Source organism: Hyperolius riggenbachi, chromosome 1 (genome assembly GCF_040937935.1).
Source record: "Hyperolius riggenbachi isolate aHypRig1 chromosome 1, aHypRig1.pri, whole genome shotgun sequence".
NCBI classification, from domain to species: Eukaryota; Metazoa; Chordata; class Amphibia; order Anura; family Hyperoliidae; genus Hyperolius; species Hyperolius riggenbachi.
In genome coordinates this window covers 324,216,775-324,240,602 of record NC_090646.1, presented here as the reverse complement: position 1 = coordinate 324,240,602, position 23,828 = coordinate 324,216,775, and the positions used below count along the sequence as shown (strand labels likewise).

General features: G+C 45.8%; 1 protein-coding gene across 4 annotated transcripts in view; it reads right to left on the bottom strand.

The window, feature by feature from the left end:
* MKNK2 (MAPK interacting serine/threonine kinase 2) overlaps positions 1–23,828 on the bottom strand; it is a 444,163-nt gene that overhangs the window by 397,423 nt on the left and 22,912 nt on the right. For 3 of the 4 annotated variants that reach the window (XM_068233849.1, XM_068233848.1, XM_068233850.1), the window contains exon 2: positions 10,986–11,107. In XM_068233849.1, the coding sequence (XP_068089950.1) occupies positions 10,986–11,033 (48 nt within the window). In that variant the 5' untranslated portion in view covers positions 11,034–11,107. Of the gene's footprint in view, positions 1–10,985; positions 11,108–23,828 lie in introns of those variants that run through there. The other variant, XM_068233851.1, reaches the window with a different exon arrangement.

The window sequence follows — 23,828 nt, the reverse complement described above, 5'->3', positions numbered from 1 at the left end:
CAACTTCCACCTTCGTGACATCTGTAAGATTGTTAGGAACTGACAGGAACTTCTCTTCAGTCCCTGTTGACCTTCCCACGATGGAAGAGACTTTACCCAGTAGTGGAGTCTAGGTGACCACGGGTCTTCACCCACACCCCCTTGAGGGGGATGCAGGACCACACTCCCAGGAGGGGAATGTGGAACTTCGCTGCCTAGTGCCCTACCAGGTCACTACTGGGATCGCCTCAGCAAGTGGTTGGGAGAACAGAGACACTAATTGTGGAGCAAGCGTGGTCAGACGAGATCCGGAAGTCCAGGTAAACAGAGATCAGGGTAAATCGGGGTCACAAGCCAAGAGGCCGGGGCAGGCGGAGATCAGCAGTAGTTGGGGTCACAAGCCAAGGGTCAGGGCAGGCAGCGGACAACGGAAATCCAGAAGACAAGCCAAGGGTCAGGGCAGGCGGAGATCAGAAGTAGTCGGGGTCACAAGCCGGGGTCACAACAGGAGATCAAGCAGGATATCAGTAGAACTGGAACAACGGTTCACCAACAGGCTAGCCAAAACTGATCAGAACGAGCAGCACTGCAGGTAGGGGCAGTGCTGCTTTTATACTGTGTATTGGCGCCAAAATTAGCGCTCTGCGCATGCGCAGAGCGCGCGCCCCATCTGCGCATGCGCGCGCACGCATACCTATGCGCGCGCAGACGCGCGCGTGCACAGTACTGTGCGCACCGCACGCAGCGCCAAACGCCGTGTAGGAAGAGGGACTACAAGGGCCAGAGAGCCCCCGCGCGTGCGCACTAGAGGCCGCCCCTGAGAGCTCCGAGAAGGACCCCAATGGTGAGTGTGACATTGCCCCCCTCCCAGGGGCAACCTCCGGGTGCCCCTAGGACCAGGTTTGCCAGGAAATCTCTTGTGGAATTGTTTGACCAATCTAGGGGCATGTACATTTCGGGCAGGTTCCCATGAGTTCTCCTCCAGGCCAAATCCCCTCCATTTGATGAGATACTGAAGCGACTGTTTAACTCTTCTGCTGTCCAGTATCTTCTCCACCTCGAATTCTTCCATACCGTCAATCAAAACTGGTTGTGGTGGATCCGAGGAGCGGCCTGGGAAGCTATTTGGAATCACCTTCTTCAAACTGGAGACATGGAACACGGGATGCACCCGGAGTGAGGTAGGCAAAGTAAGTTTGAACGCTACTGGGTTGATTTGTTTAGATACAGGAAAAGGCCCAATGTACCTGGGCCCCAGCTTCTTGGAGGCACAACGCAACTTAAGGTTCGCGGTGGAGAGCCAGACCAGGTCTCCGGGGGCAAAGACTGGACTCTCTTTCCGTCGACGGTCAGCAAACCTTTTCCCCTTCTCCTGGGCCTGTTTTAAAATATTATGGACAGTGTTGATATTGTCATTTATGGCAGAAATCCTTTCTTGGGCTCCGGGACAGACAGAGGTAAAATTCACATCAGGTAAGAATGAAGGATGATAACCGTAGTTGATGAAGAAAGGTGACTGCTGAGTAGAGGTATGAATGGAATTATTGTAGGTAAATTCTGTCGTGGCCAACAGTGGATACCAATCGTCCTGAGAGGCTGAAGTAAAGCACCTTATATACTGCTCCAGGGTCTGGTTTGTCCTTTCAGTTTGTCCGTTGGACTGTGGATGGTAACCAGAAGAAAGGGAAACCCTAATTCCCAGACCCCTACAAAGTTCTTGCCAGAATTTGGAAGTGAACTGGGTGCCCCGGTCAGACACGATGTCCTCAGGTAAACCGTGGAGTCTGACAATTTCCCTCACGAAAGCTTGAGCTGTCTCTGCAGCAGACGGAACGTGTTTGAATGGCAAGAAGTGAGCCATCTTGGAAAACCGGTCAACAATGATTAGTACAGTAGTAAACCCCTCTGAAGATGGCAGATCCACCACGAAATCCATGGCGATGTTTTTCCAAGGTTGTGTTGGCACCGGAAGGGGTTTTAGAAGGCCCCATGGTCGGCCCCCAATTGGTTTTAGAACGGGCACAAACCTCACAAGAGGCCACGTATGACTTACAGTCCTTAGATAGTTCAGGCCACCAGAAGTTCCTCTGTACTAGGTCTTGCGTCTTATGGACCCCAAAGTGGCCAGCCAGTTGATTGTCGTGACAAGCTTGCAGGACTGACAAGCGAGTCTCGGAGGGTACAAAGATCTTCCCTTGAAATAAGTATAGTCCTTCTTTAAGTGGTAAATCCGGGGGTGAGCTCAGGCCTGTGGATGCTTGTCTGATAGAATCCATCAGGTTGGAATGCAGGAGCAGGAAATGCTGTGGAGACAGGATGTTATCAGGTGATGACTCAGGGCCTGACCCGGACTGGTACATGCGGGACAATGCGTCTGGCTTTATATTTTTGGATCCGGGACGGTAGGTCAAGTGGAAAGTAAACCTAGAGAAGAAGAGTGACCACCTAGCCTGACGTGGTCGGAGTCTCTTAGCAGTCCTGAGGTACTCTAAGTTTTTATGGTCTGTAAGCACCAGTATGGGATGTTCAGCACCTTCGAGAAGGTATCGCCACTCCTCAAGAGCTGCCTTAATGGCCAAGAGTTCCCGATCCGCCACGTCATAATTCCTTTCTGAAGGATTCAATTTCCGGGAGAAGAAAGCAACTGGATGGAGGACAGCCTTAGGACCGAAGCGTTGGGAGAGGATTGCTCCAATAGCAACTTCGGAGGCGTCTACCTCCAAGACGAAGGCTCTGGTGGGATCGGGGTGTTTAAGGATGGGTGCTGAAGTGAAGCAAGACTAATTTTTCGAAAGCTGACTGGGCCTCTGGAGTCCAGCGGAAGGACTGACGGGTACTGGTCAATTGAGTGATAGGTGCTACAATCCGTGAGAAATTTTTGATGAAGCGTCTGTAAAAGTTGGCGAATCCAATGAAGCGTTGTATGGCCTTCCTATCAACAGGTACCGGCCAGTCAAGGATCGCCGAGACCTTCTGGGGATCCATCTCCACTCCTTCCGGAGAAATCTTTAGACCCAGAAACTGGATGTTAGTCTTATGAAACTCACACTTCACGGGCTTAGCGTAAAGTCCATGGGTTCGGAAACGGGCCAAGACCCGTTTTACATGACTATGATGGATCTCTTGAGAAGGTGAGAAGATAAGAATGTCATCTAGATAGACCACCATGAAGTTGTCAATATAATCCCTGAAGATATCATTGACGAAGTGTTGAAAAGTGGCTGGAGCATTACACAAGCCAAACGGCATCACAAGGTACTCGAAATGTCCGAAGCGAGAACGGAAAGCCGTCTTCCACTCATCTCCTTTGCGGATCCTGACCAGGTTGTAGGCCCCTCAAGTCAAGCTTGGAAAAGATGCAGGCTGATCCAAGTCGCTGCAACAAATCAGGCATCAATGGTAGAGGATATCGGTTTTTAATGGTTATCTTGTTCAGATCCCGATAATCGATGCAAGGACGAAGGGAACCGTCCTTTTCAACAAAGAAGATCCCGGCCCCAGCGGGGGACGTAGAAGGTCGGATGAACCCCTTTTTGATATTTTCCTCTATGTACTCCTTGAGGATCTGGGTTTCGGGTTCTGATAATGGATAGGTTCTGCCGAAAGGGATGGGAGCACCTGGCTGGAGGTCAATCGGACAGTCGTATGGGCGGTGTGGTGGAAGAACATCCGCCTTGGACTTGTCGAAGACATCTAGGAAGTCGTGATAGACCCTTGGGATAATGTCCTTCTTGGGTGAGTCCATACAGAACAAGGACCCAGCCCGAAAGAAACAAGAACGAAGACAGTAGTTGGAACTGAAGGAAACCTCACGAGAAACCCAATTAATAACAGGGTTGTGAGTCCTCAGCCAGGGCATCCCCAGGATAACCGGAAACAGGGGAGAAGGCAGGAGGTCGAAACTCAAGTATTCTTGATGTTCTCCCTGAATGGAAACAAGGAGTGGTAGTGTCTCGGAGATAATGGGACCGGAGCAAATAGCAGATCCATCTGCCAATTGAATGGATAAAGGTTGACTCTTGCGGCGGACAGGGAGGCGTAATTGCTGTGCCAGTTGAACATCCAGGAAACAAGAGCAGGCTCCCGAATCCACTATGGCTTCAATAGTTGCGGTCTCTCCGTGTGGGCCCTGTAACGAGAGAGTAAGCGGGACATGAGAGGAGGCCAGTGGAGGAACAGGAAAACCACTAGCACACACCACTAATTCAGGCTTACCAGATGGTCTGATTGGGCAATTGTTGCGGAAGTGTCCGGAAGCCCCACAGTACATACACAAGTTGGATGATCTCCGACGTTGCCTCTCCTCTTGTGAGATAGCTGGTCGGGCAAGGCCAATTTGCATGGGTTCCGGCTCGTCCGAAGTCACGGGAACGGGAGGTATTGGAACAGACAAAGTCTTGGGAGTAGGTATATTCCAGGCCGGTCTGACTGAACCGGAGCGTTCGGCTCGTCTCTCCCTCAGTCTTCTATCTATTTGAATAGAGAGACGAATGAGCTCCTTTAGAGTGTCTGGTACCCCAACCCTGGCTAGTTCATCTTTAAGGGCTTCTGAGAGACCCTGGCGAAACTGAAAGCTCAGAGCGGAGTCATTCCAGTCGACATCTGCCTCCCAGCGACGGAAGTCCAAGACATAATCCTCGACAGGTCTCCTTCCTTGTCGCAGGGCTTGGAGCGCGTTTTCAGCTGACGCCGCTCTTCCTGGATCATCAAAGACCTCAGACATGGTCTCAAAAAAGGTGTCGAGAGTCAATAAAGCCGGGTGCCGCTGTTCCACCAGGCGAAGGGCCCATGCCTGGGGTTCTCCCTGCAGGAGAGAGATGACTGCTCCCACTTTGATCTCCTCGTTAGCGAAGGTGCGAGGCAAAAGAGAAAAGTGAAGCCGGCAAGCACTCTGGAACCATCTGAATTTGGATCGATCCCCTGAAAATCGTTCCGGTAAAGGTAACTTGGGCTCTGGAAGCAATGCTGCGGCTCCCTCTCCTAAGCCCGGAGCGGGTTCGTTATGAGCCGGAGGAACAGCTACCTGAGCAGGGGCTGCAGGAGGAACCAACACAGGAGCAGGGGCACGCAGTTGGTCGCGGATCTCCTGGTATCCTTTCTGTACTTCATCCATGGAAACTCGAAGTTGGGTAACCAGGTCGTACAGGATCTCCACCGGGGTACGAGCTCCACTAGTGTCCATTATGGCTGCTCGTTACTGTTAGGAACTGACAGGAACTTCTCTTCAGTCCCTGTTGACCTTCCCACGATGGAAGAGACTTTACCCAGTAGTGGAGTCTAGGTGACCACGGGTCTTCACCCACACCCCCTTGAGGGGGATGCAGGACCACACTCCCAGGAGGGGAATGTGGAACTTCGCTGCCTAGTGCCCTACCAGGTCACTACTGGGATCGCCTCAGCAAGTGGTTGGGAGAACAGAGACACTAATTGTGGAGCAAGCGTGGTCAGACGAGATCCGGAAGTCCAGGTAAACAGAGATCAGGGTAAATCGGGGTCACAAGCCAAGGGTCAGGGCAGGCAGCGGACAACAGAAATCCAGAAGACAAGCCAAGGGTCAGGGCAGGCGGAGATCAGAAGTAGTCGGGGTCACAAGCCGGGGTCACAACAGGAGATCAAGCAGGATATCAGTAGAACTGGAACAACGGTTCACCAACAGGCTAGCCAAAACTGATCAGAACGAGCAGCACTGCAGTTAGGGGCAGTGCTGCTTTTATACTGTGTATTGGCGCCAAAATTAGCGCTCTGCGCATGCGCAGAGCGCGCGCCCCATCTGCGCATGCGCGCGCACACCTATGCGCGCGCAGACGCGCGCGTGCACAGTACTGTGCGCATGCGCACCACACGCAGCGCCAAACGCCGTGTAGGAAGAGGGACTACAAGGGCCAGAGAGCCCCCGCGCGTGCGCACTAGAGGCCGCCCCCGAGAGCTCCGAGAAGGACCCCAATGGTGAGTGTGACAAAGATTCACCCTTTCCTGACCTCTGCCACCACCAAACTCCTCATCCATGCCCTCATAATTTCCCGCCTTGACTACAGCAATGCCCATCTGTCTGGTCTCCCTATAACCCAAATCTACTCCTCCAATCGCTCCACCACGGCGTATCCTCTCCTTGAATCCCTTCACTGGCTTCCTATTTAGTCCAGAATCAGATTCAAGATACTGTGTCTGACCTACAAATCTGTCCACAAAACCTGTCCAACCTACATTTCCGATCTTACTCAGAGGTACACACCTAGCCGCTCACTCCGCTCTTCCAATGAACTTCGCCTGACTGCCCCCCGCATCACCCAGTCCCATGCACGCCTCTAGGACTTCTCAAGACAACACTCCAACACTATGGAACTCCCTACCTCCACCCATTAGAGCAGCCCCCTCCAACATCTTCAAGAAGGCCCTCAAAACTCACCTTTTCACTCTGGCCTACTACCCCTCGCAAGTGCTCTAAACCCACAGCTGAACTCTGGTCCCCTACCTTTCCCTCTAGATTGTAAGCCTTTGGGCAGGGTCCTCCTCCTTTTGTGTCCTACCTGATCATGCACCTCCATTACTGTGAACCCATGCTATGCATTTGAGTGAACCTAACTTGCCTAATCTCCATGCTCCATCCAGTGACTGACTAAGCATTACCTTGTACTAATACTGTGCTGCGTGATCTGGTTTTTCTTGTATTCCTGTATTGTCTGTATTGTCATATTGCTGTATGTCACCCCTAAATATTGTCTGTAACCTAAACTAATGTCCAGCGCTGCGTAATATGTCGGCACTTTATATATGAAATAAATAAATAGCAAAACCCAGGTGGAGACCCAGCTTTTTCTACTCTTTGTATCTATACTGGGGGGCACATATACAGGGCTACCTATACTGGGGGCACCTATAACTGGCTACCTATACTCCGGGGGGCTAAATACCACATCGTATATAATGTTCTCCAGCCTATGGGTGGGGAGGCACAATTTTTAAACCTTCCCCCAGGCAGCAAAACAGCCTAGAAACTGCACTGAATGGAAGCTAAAGCTTAGCTTCCAATGCGCACTCTGCATCACGCACACGGGGAAGACATGGGGGTTGTCTTATATTTGAGTCGGCTTATACTCACCATTAGCGCGTTGATCCCACATCGTGTACCTCCGATAGTGACATGTTCCCCTGTGATCTGTGTAGAGGATGCCAGAGTCACTTTTTTTTTGTTATAAAATTCAATACAATAACCTGTAGGGGATTTCAAAGACGTATAGGTACCATACGGTGTGCAACACAGGACAGGTAATGTATAAATGCACGAATGGAGCCACATTTACACATGAGCGGGGCAGCAACAGACTCAGCCGATTCTCGAGAGATTTCATGCTGAAATTGATACCAAATGGGCCTGGGTGTATGGGCAGCCGACAGATCTCTCTCTAATCAGATTAGGGACCTATTTCTATGCTAACAGCTCAAGTCAACACCCTTGGTTCTGCATCATCCAACCTGGCTGTGTGAGCCTGCAGCTGCTTTTTCATCGATCATTTATGATCCATCTTAGATCATCACAGTGGTTGTCTTTCACTTATTTTTCTGATTTATATTTTCTCTTTGTGGTTGCTGTTACTTTGCACGATGTTTTCTCTTTCACTCTTTGTATTTTGTAACATGTGTTTTGCATATGACTGATATGTGATGCACTTTATGGTCTTCCATATTAGACCCATATATTGCTGCTATGCACAAGCACTTTAATTATTGAATTTTGCACATTTTTCTATACCAGATTGTATGTTTAAATAGGATGCTTCTTTGAATACAGATATTGATTTGCTTTCTGACAAACAGTGTATTGACCCAGTGTCTCATCATATAATATATGTTATTTCAACACTGCAGGTGAGACACCTATTATTGGGACACTGCACTGCTGCTTGGAGAGAGGTGGATGTTGCCAGTTATTTGGATTACTATGGGATCTATGGGCACAGGGGATCAGTTGTTATTTTAAGTGTTTTTAAACTTCTTGTTGTTGGTCAATAAAGATTTGTCTAAGGTACTGCTGTAGTGTCAGAATTGTTGTTTTATAGGATAACCGTCTTAGAGGAACTACTTTTTTTCTATTTTTGGGTCAGTGACCCTAGTTCCTGTTTATTAATTTATTATTTATTCATGATGTAGAATAGCCCCCATCTGACATGATTGGGTAGTGTTCAGGCTCATGTTTGAGTTTAACGGATTACCAATACTGGGAGGTCCTTCACCCATATGATACTGAATATACCTATTCCCTAGTAGCAGTACATATGTTCTTGCGGCTAGATCATATATTTGCCATTAGAGGGGTAATAAGCAGAGTGCCAGCTGTAGAAAGAATGGACATGTTTATATCTGACCATAGCCCAGTGTTGCTGGAACGTTTAGCGCAGATACCCAGGGACACAGACATAATGTAATTTGGAGGTTCCTTTAGTATGTGTATGGACCTTTAGGGTTGGTTCAGACAGATGTATCCTCCAAATGCTTTTCTGCAGGCATGCAGAAAAGCATTTGTCGAAATTTTAGCAGCGATTCCTAGCAATCATCATTTTTCACCCTGCATGGGGACACAGAGAGAGGTGCTAATGGACCCTGGAAAACCCTGCTGCTTCCAGGCAGTGGAAAAAAATAGTGTTCAAAATGCTGTATTTGCATAAATGGCAGTAAACGACGTGCAAGTGTATGTGTGAACTGGCCTTTAGTTATTGTACCAACGTATATGAGATGGCATACATAAACACTGGACAGTATTTATTTCATTATCCATATTTGAGAAGGATTTTTCTATTTGTGATTAGTTTATTTTAGAAATTTTAACCATTTCAGCCCGCGGGGATTTTTCACCTTATGTACGAGAGGAATTTTCACCTGTCAGCGCTTCTCCCATTCATTCCCCAATAACTTTATCACTACTTATCACAGCGAAATTATCTATACCTTGTTTTTTCCGACACCAATTAGGCTTTCTTTGGGTGGTAAATTATGCTAAGAATTATTTTATTCTAAACGCATTATAATGGGAATAATAAGAAAAAATTGAAAAAATTCATTATTTTTCAGTTTTCAGCCATTACAGTTTTAAAATAATTAAAAATGCTACCATAATTCAAATACACACATTTTATTTGGCCATTTGTCCCGGTTACTGCAACATTAAAATTATACCCCTAGTGTAAAGTATGGTGACAATATTTTATTTGGAAATAAAGGTGCATTTTTTCAGTTTTACATCCATCACTAATTTTTAGCCCATTATTTATTAATTATATGTCCTCTTGACATAAATAAACATTTATTTTTATTCCCAAAAGTCAGTAGGTGTGTTTTACTATTTGGCCACAAGATGTCCCTACTGAGCAAAAATCCCATTAGCGTACAATGTACGCCAATTGGGATACAATGTATCACTACATTGTAACCAGGGAAGTGACGTAGGCTTCCATCGGAAGCCTCCGATCCCAGTGGGACACTATGAATGGAAACATTGTTTCCATTCATAAATTTAACGATCGGGCGGCGGAAACTGGCGGTTTCCATTTACAGAATAAACACTGTTTTGGAACAAAAACAGTGTTTATTCACAGCTGACATGTACAGATTGGCACAGGGGACTTTTGTCCAAGTCCCCTGCAGCCAATCCCCCCCGCTAGCAGCAGCAGCGCGATCGTGGACATTTGCCTGCAGGATCACCTGCAGACCCCCCAAACTGCAGGGACGTGCCTAGCGTGTCCCTGTGGCTCTAGCACCTGCCGCTGCGGACGTGAAGCTCACGTCCACGCGGCTGAAATGGTTAATTACATTTTTTTACATTATTTTGTATTTGAAACTTTTATTATACTCAAAATGGATACTAGACCCTTGCTTGACAGATTTTAGTAAGTTGCAGGCAACAATTTCAGGAAAATTAATTGAACCACTTTTTGCACAGAAATCCTGCAGAAATTGAATACCAGGAAGGTTAACAGTCAAAAATGTCTATGAGATATTTTATTCTTTTTACACCTTACTCTTCTCTATACCTAGTCTTAATACCCCGCTCCCCTCTTTACATCTCAGTCCTCTGTCTCTCATGCTGTATACAGCACTGTACCTCTTTTTAAGGGTCATGCATCCTACAGTACAATATGTATGTCATTTCTCTCTAAATGTAATGCTGGATTATTCTTTAGTTCTCTCTCAGCCATAGACAGTTTACGATTCTCCCATTTTCAAATCAACCAGATCTTGGCTGACCTGGCATTGTGCCCTGACTGGCATAAATTGGCTAGTGTCATGGAGCGATTTAAATTAAACTATTCACAAATGGATCACTGGCAGAAAAAAATGAATCACTGTGATTAAGTCACACACTGGAAAAGGAAACAAAGAAGAAAGCTTCCTGTCAGGCAGAGGTCACACTTGGCAAAAATCATGGGTTTTTTTGCAATGCGAAAACACACATAATGCTTCCAAATGCACAATCGCAGAGCAGTGGGCGCAATGTGCATTTTCTCACTGCAGGAAAAAATACCAGCTCTGCTCCTTTTTTTACGCAAGCAAAGGTCCTCTGTATAGTGTTTGTGGACCAGCACAGCAGAACAACAAAAGGGCCAGTACTTCCAAATATACCCATCAGTAAAATTGCACGCAACTCTATAGAAACCTGGAAATCCAAGGTCAAACAAGCTCTTCCTTATAAAAAATTAATATACGCTCATCAAAACTGCCAGGGCAAATGTAATAAAGTCTGGGATCGCTGGATAGACAGATGTATCTCCTAATCTGTATGGATATGTCATTTTACCCATTTGTTCTCTCCTTGATTTCCCTCTTACCCTTTCCAATATGATGTGTTAGGCTATACTTGAGGTTATTACAGGTTATATGCTAATACTTGAATACTTATTGTACACTGTGGAAATCGTTTGAATACTTATTATTGTACTGTTTTGCAAATCCCAATAAACACTTGATTGACGAAAAAAAAATTGCACGCAACTACTACAATAGAGATAGCTCACCTTAAATGATCGATGAAAACCTCTTTCAAGACACTTTTTTTGTACCATGCTTGTGAGACCAGACCCGAAGGCAAAAATCTAGTGTAGCATGAAGCTCTGACCCAAGGTAGATGAAAAGGAGCCTGTGTAAAAAAACATTTCAAAAAAATGAAAGAAAAAAAAAAAAGTAATCAGATGTCAATCTTCATCTAGAGATTCATTTAATACACAGTAAATAGCTTTTCTTATCAAAGTAATAGTTTATGTATAAACAGTGGGAGCAGACATTTATTCTACTCAAACATCCAAATGACTACAGACCTCCAATTGACAGTGCAATTTGATTAGTCACCAGCTATACTTTCTTTCTGTGCTTATTAGAACAACATAAAAACAGAATCCCTGATACCCTATATCAGCGGTTCCCAACCCATGTGTCGCGGCAGCTCTGGGAATGTGTTGCAGAGTTCCTGCATTTGTCAATGGCATGGGTTGATTTAAAGGAGAAAAAAAAATGCTGTCTAGAGAGTCCTCATTCCCGCCCCCTTGAGTGCCGTATATTCTTCTGCAGCATCCTACCCTGACGCCTTCTGCTGAGCCACGCCTCCATGAGCTCAAAGCAATCCCTGAAATGGAGGCAGGGCTCAGCAGGAGTCAGGGTAGGATGCTGCAGAAGAATATAGAGGACACTGAAGGGGGCGGAGATGAGGAGTCCCAGCTAAACCAACATAGTGTTGCCCACAGCACGAGGCAGGTAATTAGAGCACCATGCAGTGCTATATTGCACTGTGCAGCTACAACATGATGCCTTGCCCCAGCCAGTAATCTTAGCCTGCTACACTCCACCTTCCCTTCTCACCCAGCAATCTCACCCTCCTGTCCCCAGCCTGCCTCCTCATTTCCAGCATGCACAGTCACCCTCCTGTCCCCAGCCTGCTTCTTCTCATCTCCAGCCAGCACAGTCACCCTCCTGTCCCCAGCCTTCACTCTCAAATCCCCAGCTAGTATTCTCACCCTAATGTCCCCAGCCTTCCTCCTCATCTCCAACCAGCACAGTCACCCTCCTGTCCACAGCCTGCCTTCTCATCTCCAGGCAGCATAATCACCCCTCCTGTCCCCAATCTGCCTCCTCATCTCCAGCCAGCCCAGTCACCCTCCTGTCCCCAGCCTGCCTCCTCATTTCCACCCAGCGCAGTCACTCTCCTGTTCCCAGCCTGATTCCTCTCCAGCCAGCACAGTCACTCTCCTGTCCCCAGCCTCCCTTCTCATCCACAGCCACCCTCCTGTCCCATGCCTCCCTCCTCATCCCCAGCCAGCACAGTCACCCTCCTGTCCCTAGCCTCCCTCCTCATGCCCACCCAGCACTCTTAAGGAGCCCATACACTTGCACGATTTCCCGTCGATATACAGCAGATTCGATCACTGAGATCGAATCTGCTGTGAAATTGCTGCGCAAACACTGACCAAACGATCAATTTCCGACTGAAATCGATTGTTCCCGGTCTGTCCGCGCATAAGATTTTTCTCGATCGCCGGCGGGTCGGGAGTGCATCAATAGCGGAGTTCGAAAGTCCGACGACCGACGCTAGCAGCATTACTTGTTCCGCTGGTGCGTGTCCCCGCTGTCCCTTCTCCGCGCTGGGCTCCGGCTGGCTTCACTTACTTCCTGTTCCGACAGGAAGTTTAAACAGTAGAGCGCCCTCTACTGTTTAAACTTCCCCCGACAGGAAGTAAAGTGAAGCTGGAGCCCAGACCGGAGAAGAGACAGCGGAGACCGGGGGACTCGCGCCGGCCGTATTAGGTAATGTATGAGAGGGGGGGGGGGGGCTGGGGTGGTGGCAGCTCCACAGATTGCGAATTGGTTTCATAGTGAAAGTGATTCAAAATCTGTTTGCCGTGTAGGCAGCCAATAGATCCCTCTTTGATCTGATTCGATCACAGAGGGATCTATCTGCTGGTCGATCTGGTGGCAATCGACCAGTGTATGGCAGCCTTTACTCTCCTGTTACCAGCCTGCCTCCTCTCATCTCCAGCCATCACAGTCACCCTCCTGTCCCCAGCCTTTACCCTCAAATCCCCACCCAGCATTCTCACCCTAATGGCCCCAGCCTTCCTCCTCATCTCCAGCCCGAACAGTCACTCTCCTGTTCCTAGCCTGCCTCCTTTCATCTCCAGCCAACACAATCACTCATCTGTCCCCAGCCTTCCTCCTCATCCCCAGCCAGCACAGTCACCCTCCTGTCCCCAGCCTGCCTCCTCTCATCTCCAACCAGCACAGTCAGCCTCCTACCCCCGGCCTTCCTCCTCATCCCCACCCAGCACTCTCAACCTCCTGTCCCCAGCCTGCACCCTCTCATTCATAACCAGCACAGTTACCCTCCTGTCCCCAGCCAGAACTCCTTCTTCCCTGCCAGTACCCTTACTCTTTTGTTCCCAGCCAGCACCCTCCTCTCTCCAGCCAGCCCCAGCACCCTTCTGCCCCCAATCAGAACCCTCCTCTCCTCAACCTTCTCATCCCAGCCAGAACCCTCACCTGCCTCTCCTCTGCCAGTACCCTCTCATCCCCAGCCAGCACCCTATGCAAACCCACTCAGCACCTTCACCCCACCTTGAACCTTAAACCAGGTTATCACTGAGTGTAAATCAGGCTATCATTCACTCAGTCCTCACCACCAATGTGCTAGGTAGCAGATGTAGCAGCCACTACTGTGCCAGCAGAAGAAGTAGTGACCAATTAGTTGACATTTTTATTAGTTTTTTTTCTTTACTATATGTGATGTGTCACAAATATTGGAATGGTTGGTGTGATGTGTCACAACTTGAAAAAGGTTGGTAAACACTGCCCTATATCTCTGGCACACAGCTAGATAGCTTTTTTCAAAAAAAAAAATTTTTAATGAAAATAAAGTATGCAAGTAAAACAACTGCCAACCAAGAAAAATGGTGTAAAACAAGGTGAAACAAAAAGTAAAACCCAAAATAAGAAATAACACATATAGCTGCAATATTGATACAGAGTTTCCTTGTAAGCAATGTCAGTTGCCTGGCAGCCCTGTTGATCTTCTAGAATAAGTAGTGCCTGAGTCAAAACCCTGGAACAAGAATATGGCTAATCCATTAAAAGTTGAGTCAGAGTACCTGATCTGCTGCGTGCTTGTTCAGGGTCTATGGCTAAAAGTATTAGAGACACAGGATCAGGAGGACTGTCAGGCAAATGGTATTGCTTAAAGTGGATCCGAGATGAACTTTTACTCACTGCATAATTGTGCTCCTTTCCTATTGTTTATAGGGCATTCCACAAGCCAAATACTTTTTTGTTTTAATACTCTAATTCCCTATAAACTAAACAAGCCACGCCCACAGGTTTTCAGAAAACCTTGGCAGTAGCAAGGGCTCATAGGAGCTCAGCCTGGGCAGGAGGAGGGGAGGTATTACTAGCCAGAGATTTCAGAGGCAGAGGGGAGGAGGGTGGATTAGGTTTTTTTTTTTGTTTTTTTTTTGTAAATTCTTTATTTAACAGTTTTTAAACATTTAACAGATAAGAGAAACAGGACATCATATCAGGACGTAAAATATAACAACCAGGAAAGAGATCTACAAATACAGGTCATGTATGGGAGTAGATTTGAGATATATAAATTACAGCAAACCAGCACTGTAGCTGATAGGAAATACAATGAACCTGACAATTTTTCATATCTACAGGGCGAAAAAAAAAATTAAACATCTTGAAAAAAGGGAGCAACTTATCAGATGTAGAGCCTTATGTTTTTAAAGAGCTAATAGGTGTCTGGGAGCCCAGAGTGATCACTCATCCCAGAACACTTGTTTGTATTGTGGAATGATAGGACTCACATCAAACATGCCCAAACTTTAGTAGAGATATGGGAATACACAATTCTAGAATAAAGGTGCTTCAAAGGTCTGATCCTAGTTGGTCAAGGGCGTACATAGTGAAAGAAAAGATATAAAATGCAAAATAAAAATAAGACACTAAAAGGCTAAAACCGAGGAGAGAAAAGGAAGAAAAGGGAAGAAGGAAGAGAAGAATCTTGTCGCACGGCGGAACACTCCTTTCCTATGTGTCACAGATAAGTGTTAATGCAGTTGAGGCTCATAAGTGACAATGTGAGGGGCAGGGGAGAGGCGAGTATGAATTAAAGTGATCACGGATGGGAAGCAGAGAGCAGATCCTTATATTTATCAGATTCCAAAAACTCATGCCAAGGCATCCAGGTACGGGAACACTGTTCGGTGGTATTATAGATGGAAGCCGTAAGAGACTCCATCTCACATATAAATTTGAGCTCTGCTATCCACTCTAAAATTGAGGGGGGCTTAATATCTTTCCAATGTTTTGCTATAGAGATTCTTGCGGTTAAGCTTGGAGGTGTATTCTCCACAGTCAGCATGCAACACATAAGCTGACGTGAAGGAGGTACACACACCAGCACAAGGAATCAGGATATCCCCAGTTTAGTGGAGGAGAGGACTGACTCCAATAGGAGATTGTGGTGCACAGAGCCGGTGCAGATCCGAACAGCCACAAACAACACTTTCGTAATAACGTCTCAGCGCAAAGTAGCGCTGAGCGCATAAACCAGGACTGAGGAGATCAGGACAGGTTCACAGAATGAACGCTTGCTTAACTAGCCACTACTTAGTGACAGCAAGCGTCCACAACAGGACAGACTGGAATGAGGCAGCCAATGCGTTGCAGCGATGGCGTGCCTCACAAAGACAGGACAGGATAGTCAGGAAATAGGAGGATCAAGATAGATCAACGTAACACAGACAAATATACAATAAGTATGTTTTCCTAGCGTATTACAATTACAGCTATCAATGAAACTATTTGTAACGTCTGACTAACATATGTATATATCGGCAATGAACCGATATATGACATAAGCAGGAACACTGACTAGGACTGGAGCAATACAGGGAACAGGACTCAGAAGGATTCGCTATCTCTTCGCAGAGATGAACGCAATCCACAAACAGAACCAGTAGCAGGATACTAACTCAGCACGGGTGATCACGATACGCGCAAACTACCAAAACGTGCTGGAAGGCAGACTAACTGAACACAGGATATAAACAGTTCGTGTACGTATATATCAGCGACACTGATGTATCAACGTAACACGAATACAAGGAAAATAACAAAACGTGCAAGTATGCGTATATATTGGCGATGAACCAATATATGACACAAGACAAGCAGAGTAACTACCTCTAGAACAAGAGCAGAACTAAGAGGACTCGCTGACCCCTTCGCAGGAGTCAGCGCAGTCCACACGGACTAGGAACGAGGTGGGGCACGAGCAGAGTAACAGACAGAATCTGAGACTATGGTAGCCCATGGAGCATTGCAGGAAGCAGTTCTTTATACTGAGGTCATCCAATGGGAGCAGACCTGCAGATTCCCACACAAGTGAATGGTAATTAATCACAGGCTGACAGCAGGAAAAGGCAGACAATGATATGCAGCCTGCAGGAAAGGGATTGCCACTCCATTGCAGCAGACAATGTTTGTTTACACAAAAGCATATTAAACTGTCATTAACTTCAGAGTGACTGCAGATGGAATCAGCAACTAGTTTAAGTGCAAACCAAACTATGCAAGCAAATGCATGTAATGACATCAGAACTGCTTGGGTTGCAATACCACTGCAGCCAGCAGTAAACGCTGCAGAAGCGATCGTAACACTTGCTGCTTGTAGTAAGTGTTTTGTTAGGGACTTCTTTACTTTTTTGATTGGCTTATGTGAGTGGTATAAAAGATAGAAAGCAGGATCAGCCACCGGGTCAGCATCCGTGAGCTCTTTAATATAGATTTGCACTTTTGTCCAGAAATTTTTTATCAAATGACAGTCCCAAAAGATATGGAGCAGTGTCCCCGTTTGTTGCTTACATCTCCAACACTTAGGATCAGCATTGGGGTATATCTTATGCAATCTGCTAGGTGTGAGGTACCAGCGAGTTAGAATTTTATAGTTAGATTCCTGAACCCTAGAATAGATAGAGGTTTTATGATTCAGGAGGATAATCTTATCCCACTGCTGATCCGAAAAGGAGATCTGTAGGTCTGTCTCCCATTTTTCTTTAAGAGAGCGTGACCAGGATTCATCAGAGCAAAGCCATTGGTAAATGTTGGTCAGGGATTTTCGTATAGGGCCTTGGCCATTACACAGCATCTCAAAGGGGGTTAAAGGTCTGGATAATTGCTCTTTTGAGCCAACTGATCGAGCAAAGTGGATAAATTGTAATAAACTCCAAGGGTCTAAAAAGGGGCAATTACGTAGATCCTGCAATTGTTTGATCGTGCACCAGTTTTTGCCTATCAGGAGGTCCCTAGCTCTCAAAGCAGAGCCCATACGCCAGGGTACATATGCGTTGCTATGACAACCTGGAGGAAACAACACATTATCCAAAATAGCGAACAAAGGTGAGGGCCAAGGAGAGAGATCAAATGTATTGCGATATTTCCGTAGGTTATCCAGGGTGTATTTGACTGACACAGACACTGCAGGTGAAGTTCTGCTGGACCACGGTAAAAGAGTAAGGTCCTGTTCCACTAAGGCTGATTCTACCTGAATTCACCTCTTTTGAGCATTATGTCTGTGCCAATCGACCACCCTGACCAAACTAGCTGCAGCATGGTATTTCCTGGCGTCAGGGACTGCCATACCTCCCTGTGTCTTGGAAAGGACCATAGCGGCATATCTAATTCTCGCCGGCTTACCTTTCCAAATAAAGTTGAGGAAGAGTCTTTTGGCTAAATTAAAGTGTTCCGGAGGGGGGGTGATAGGGAGAGCTTGGTATAAATAGAGAAAGCGAGGCATAATATTCATTTTGAGAATATTTATACGGCCGAACCAAGAGAAATGTGGGCGATTCCAGTCCTGGAGGTCCTGGGAGAGTTTGCGCATAAGAGGGGGGAAGTTCAATTTATAGCGATCTTCTAAATTAGCTGGTATTTGTACTCCTAAATATGTAATTGCGCTGGAATCCCACTTAAATGCAAAGTTAGATTGTAACTGGCTTTTTAAGGAGGATGGGAGAAGGATGCTTAAAGAGAATCTGTATTGTTAAAATCGCACAAAAGTAAACATACCAGTGTGTTAGGGGACATCTCCTATTACCCTCTGTCACAATTTCGCCGCTCCCCGCCGCATTAAAAGTGGTTAAAAACAGTTTTAAAAAGTTTGTTTATAAACAAACAAAATAACCACCAAAACAGGTAGTAGGTTGATGTACAGTATGTCCACACATAGAAAATACATCCATACACAAGCAGGCTGTATACAGCCTTCCTTTTGAATCTCAAGAGATCATTTGTGTGTTTCTTTCCCCCCCCCCAGGTCTCATGCACTGAAGTTTCAGGCTGCTCTTTTCTTTCTGCAAATAGCTTTGCCCTTGTCTGTAAGTCCTCAGTATGTGAAAGCCCAGCCAGCTCAGAGGACGATTTATCCAGCTTGTAAAAGAGAAGAGAGAAGCTGCCCCAATCTAAATCATACACAGGCAGTGTGTATAGAGGGGCCTGGAAGGGGAAGTTCATAGCAGAACCACTACACTGAAGAACTTGGCAGCCTTCCAGACACAGGCCGACAAGTCTGACAGGGGAAAGATACATTGATTTATTACAGAGACTGTGATAGTAGAAAGTGCTGCAGTAAGCCAGAGCACATTAGAATAGCTTTTGGAACTTGTAGGATGATAAAAAACAGGATGCAATTTTTGTTACGGAGTCTCTTTAAGGCGTGACATTTATCTATATTAATTTTATAATTGAAAAGGGATTTGTATCTGTCTAATTTCAGTAAGAGATTAGGTAGGGAGGTAATAGGGGTGTTTGAATAAAACAGAAGGTCATCGGCGTAGGCCGCCACCTTGTGCTCCATGGAGTTTACTTGAATTCCTCTAATGTTTATATTTTGGCGAACTGTGCGTAGGAAGGGCTCAATAGTGAGAGCGAAGATCAGAGGGGATAGGGGGCAGCCCTGTCGTGTGCCATTAGAGATTGTAAAGGGATCTGAGACAACACCATTCGCTTTCACGTGTGCTGACGGGCCGGAGTATAGCGCCATGATTCTGGAAAGCATATTATGTCCAAGACCAATATGCCTAAGTGTACCTTCAAGGAACCCCCAGCCCACCCTGTCAAAAGCTTTTTCTGCATCGGTGGAGAGCAGGAGGGCTGGGGATCCCTTGCTACGCAGCCAATTAATCAGGTCCAGGGTACGAATGGTGTTGTCTCATGCTTCACGTCCAGGAATAAACCCTGCTTGATCTGGGTGAACCAGGTCGGGCATAAGTGGGGCTAATCGGATAGCTAGAACCTTGGACATAATCTTTAAGTCTACATTTAAGAGTGAGATCGGGCGAAAATTAGAGCACAAGGTGGCGTACCTGCCTGGTTTTGGGATGACCGTGATATGCGCTTTTAGCATGTCTCGAGGTAAGGAATGAGCAGGCCCCTTTTCCGGAGTTAGGTCATTAAAGACCTTAATTAAATAAGGGCAGAGAATATCTTTAAAGGACTTATAATAATCTAAAGGAAGCCCATCTGGGCCAGGGGCCTTACCGGAGGGAGAGTCTTTGATAACCTGTCTAACTTCCAGTTCGGAAATTGGGTCTTCTAGCTCCAGTATCGCTTCTTCTGTCAGTGTAGGAAGACCAAAATTACGTAAATATTGCAGAATATCTTGTCTAGGGGCAAGGTGGGTTGCAGAGTTAAGAGGATCGTTAAGGTTGTATAGTGCCTGGTAGTAAGTGCGAAATGTCTCAGCAATCTCCTCGTTTTTAATATGGTTGTGACCTCTGGAGTCTTGTATGCTAGATATATTGTTAGAAGCATATTGCGCTTTCAAGGCTCTAGCAAGTATCTTACTGCACTTATTACCATATTCGTAAAATGTCCTCCTACATTTAGTAGCTATTTGTTTTATTCTAAAAAATAATAAGCTTCTGAGTTTTTCCCTCTCAGTTTCTAAAAGTAAAAGCTCAGCAGCCGAAAGCGAGTTCTTATGTCTAGCTTCCAGCTCCCCAATAGTCCTTAAGCTATTCGCTATTGTTTCCTCTCTATCTTTTTTTACACGACTGGCTTCTTGAATAAATACTCCTCGGATGACACACTTATGAGCTTCCCACAAAGTGGGAGAGGTTACCTCATCATTGTCATTAGTCGAGAAGTAATTCTCCAATGCCCTTGAAATACGTTGTTTGATTTCAGGTTGTTGCAGTAGAGAGGTGTTAAGACGCCAAGATCTAGGTAAGTAGGATTTTGGCCCAATTCCCAATGTTAAGGAAGCCGGCGAGTGGTCAGAGAGGATGGACTGGCCTATGTCAGATGTTATTTGCTCAGAGAGAAGGTTTTGGGAGACCAATATGAAGTCAATTCTGGTGTATAAGTTATGTAATTTAGAGAAGAAGGTGTAATCCTTGGTGTTAGGATGCTGAACTCTCCAAATATCAACTAGTTGCCTACTTGACAATAAACTCCTACATTGTCTGAGAGCTTTGTTAGTGCATGAGCTTCGGCCCGAGGAGTTATCTAAAGTAGGGTCTAAAACCATATTAAAATCTCCTCCCAGGACTACACTTCCCTCTGCGAAAGAATCTAGAGCCTCAAGGGCTCTCACCAAGAAAGCTGTCTGACCACTGTTAGGGGCGTATATAGTACCAAGTGTGAATTTACGTTGGAGTAAGGTACCTTTAATAAAAAGGTATCTACCAGAGGAATCTCGACATTCCTGCAAGAGAGAGAGTTCAACATTCTTTGCCAGTAGTATTGCAACCCCTTTTGTTTTGGAATCAGGCGAGGAGCTAAAGTAAGCCTGTGTAAAGTGTTTATCTATTAATTTAGGAGGCGTGGAGCCCTTAAAATGCGTCTCCTGGAGAAATGCCACCTGCACTCTCTGTTTGTGTAGAAGGCGTAATAGGGCTTTTCGCTTTTCAGGCGTGTTCAGGCCCCTCACATTTATTGTCTGTACTTTAAGGAACATCTAGATCATATAGAAAGCTGCAGGTCAGGAGAGGAGATTCTGCCACAGGACAAATATTTTTTTTGTGGGGTCTGCTTGCTCCTGATGAGGCTGCTTTGTTTATAGCAGCGAAACATGTCGAGCTATAGGCCTTCCCCCCACATGGAGGTTGGATTGTTGCTGTGCTGGATGGACTCTTGAGTGCCCTTTTGTGCTCCCTGTTAACCGCTTCAGACCTGACTTCATTCCAGGACGGGTAATTTATGTCTGGCAATATCGCTTGTATGGAAGTTATGAACTATGCCTAAGCAATACAACATCCTGGCTCAACAGTGAACTTGCTTCTGCTTGCTATGCTAATATGCAAAGTCTATTGCTTGCTTCAGCTTGCTGCATTGAATTTACCTTCATTGGCTTCTGCTACTTTTGAAGATTTTGCGAGTGGGAATCATTCATGAACTGCCTAGCTTGGGAGCTTTGTGCTCAGCTCAAAAGAGTTACTAGCCTGCTGGGCTGGTTAAAATTGCATTATCCGACATATATATACATATATACCTGCTATCAGGTCCAGACATTACATTGAAGCTGGTTTTGACAAGTCGTTTTGTCAACACAGGCCTTTTTGGGTTATTCTATCCTGTGGAGTTTGGGGACTGCAGCCCCTTCTCTATTTATCATCATTTTTTCATGATGCACAGCACTTTCTTTGCCTCCATTTTTTAATGTGGTTACGTTAAATGTCATTGTATGTAGTTATTGATGCTTTAATGTGTTTTTTATCATTACTATTTAGTATTATAATAAAAAAAAATTCTACCTCACATGCACCCAAGAGTTAACTCTTTTTCTTGTGCATATACATTGTCTAATGTTGACATGGTGCATGTGAGATGTTTATAAGGGTCTAATTTTCTTTATCCTTTTCAAGTTTGGAAGGGTATTCCGCCTACCTTATTGAAGCTATCATTTTCTACAAATATAAGAGACAGGATAGTGCAGTGTAAGAAAAGTAAAAGGAGTAAGAAGACAAAAGTTGTTAGCAGTATTTGCTAACCACTGCAAGCATATGGACCATAGTGATAAAAAAATTAGATGAACAATAAAGGTGTTTATCGCCCTATGGGCGTCCATTTGGGAGAACGAAGGGAACACAGCCACCTCACTAGACACTCCGGGCACCCAATACTCAGTTATATGGGGGTCCAAGGAGTATCCAGCCCAGTGGCCTAGCTCCAGGGAAAGCGAGGTAATGCTTTAGGGGAAAGGTTGTAAGTGGCCTATACATGAAATGGTCCATGGCATTTGAACATCACTACGGTATTGTAAAGGAACTTCTTAAAAGTTAGGCTAAGTGGGGACCTATACAACAAAAAGGGCCGGTATGTGTATATGGCTATATCATTATAATGTTAGATCAGTTTAAGAGAAATCCGACATATGTTTATATGCATATAAAATCAAAACAGATAACCTATAGAGCAAATAACAGTATCATATGAAGCAAACATGTAGCTTGTCGTGACCCAGCAGGCCGCAAGATATAGTGCTTATTAAATTCTGAAAATATAATATAGCGATAGTTCTGAACCTGTTAGATATATAGAGTGTAGCCAAAAACAGCTTTATATCTATAAAGAGAGCGTTTCGAGATCCAAGGCAAAGCTATAAAACAGAGAGCAAGTGCATATAAAGATATACGGCATACATAGTAAGATCCGCAATATAATCTTATACTAAAGGAGTTATGTAGCTGACAGAGACAGGCCAGGAACCTAGCCAAACATTCTATGTCTAAGCTATAAATAGTTAGCTTTGCATCTGGAAACAAAAAGTGATTCATGGCATACATAATAAGCTCCATGTGTTTAGATACAGGGCCTGGTGTAGAGACAAATAAGCCTTTCACTGGGCGACATACGAAACATGTCTGGGTGATTATAGATGGAGATTCTACAAGTGGCAGACAAACAAAAATGTCCTTGCCACTGTCGCTTAGAAGAAAAGCCGATGACTGTAGATCTGCCCAAGTGTAGATTGCGACAGAGGCAGAATAATGTCTGATGGCAACAGCTTCATGTCCAAAGCATAGGTCGGCATCTCTGCAAAAGATTTTATGAAAGAGAACTCAAAACTGTCAGTGTATACTCACAACCCTGAGGGTTGCCCCCTGGATTATTTCCCTCCTTGGCGTTGAGGTCCATTTAGGAGCAATAGATCGGGGTCCCACTGCGGGAGAGGTATCTCCGGGATCGCCAGCGTTTTGCAAAAATCAGATAGCTCTGAAGGCATACGCAATATGGCAGAACGTAGGTCTTTTCTTGCGAAGAGATGAAAGGGAAATGCCCAGCTGTATGTGAAGCCATTATCTTGTAGAGTGGTCAAAAGAGGCCGTAGGGCCCGTCTTTCGGCTAAAGTAAAAGGTGCGAGATCCTGGAAGATTGTAATGGTGGCTCCATCGAAATCTATGGGACCTGCTCGACGAGCGGCGGCCATGATGGCGTCTTTCTTCAAAATGGTGAACCCTGCATATAACGTCCCTTGGAGGGGCTTCTCCTTGGGGTAAGGCTCGCAGCGCACGGTGTATCCGGTCTATCCTGATCGGCGGCGAATTCTGGCGATCAAGGATGCGATCGAATATTGCTCTGGTCGTGTGTATTAGGTCCTCCGAGCGCGTAGCTTCTGGTAGGCCCCTAAGGCGCACATTGTTTCGCCGACTGCGATTTTGTAAGTCTTCAATCTGGGATCTATATAAAGATTGTAGTGTCGATTGCTTTTTCTGCGCAGTTTTCAAGTTGTTCACCTCAGTCTGTAAGGTGGATACTTCCCTCTCAACCTCCGTCACCCTGTCAGTAATGGCGGATATGTCAGCTCGTAG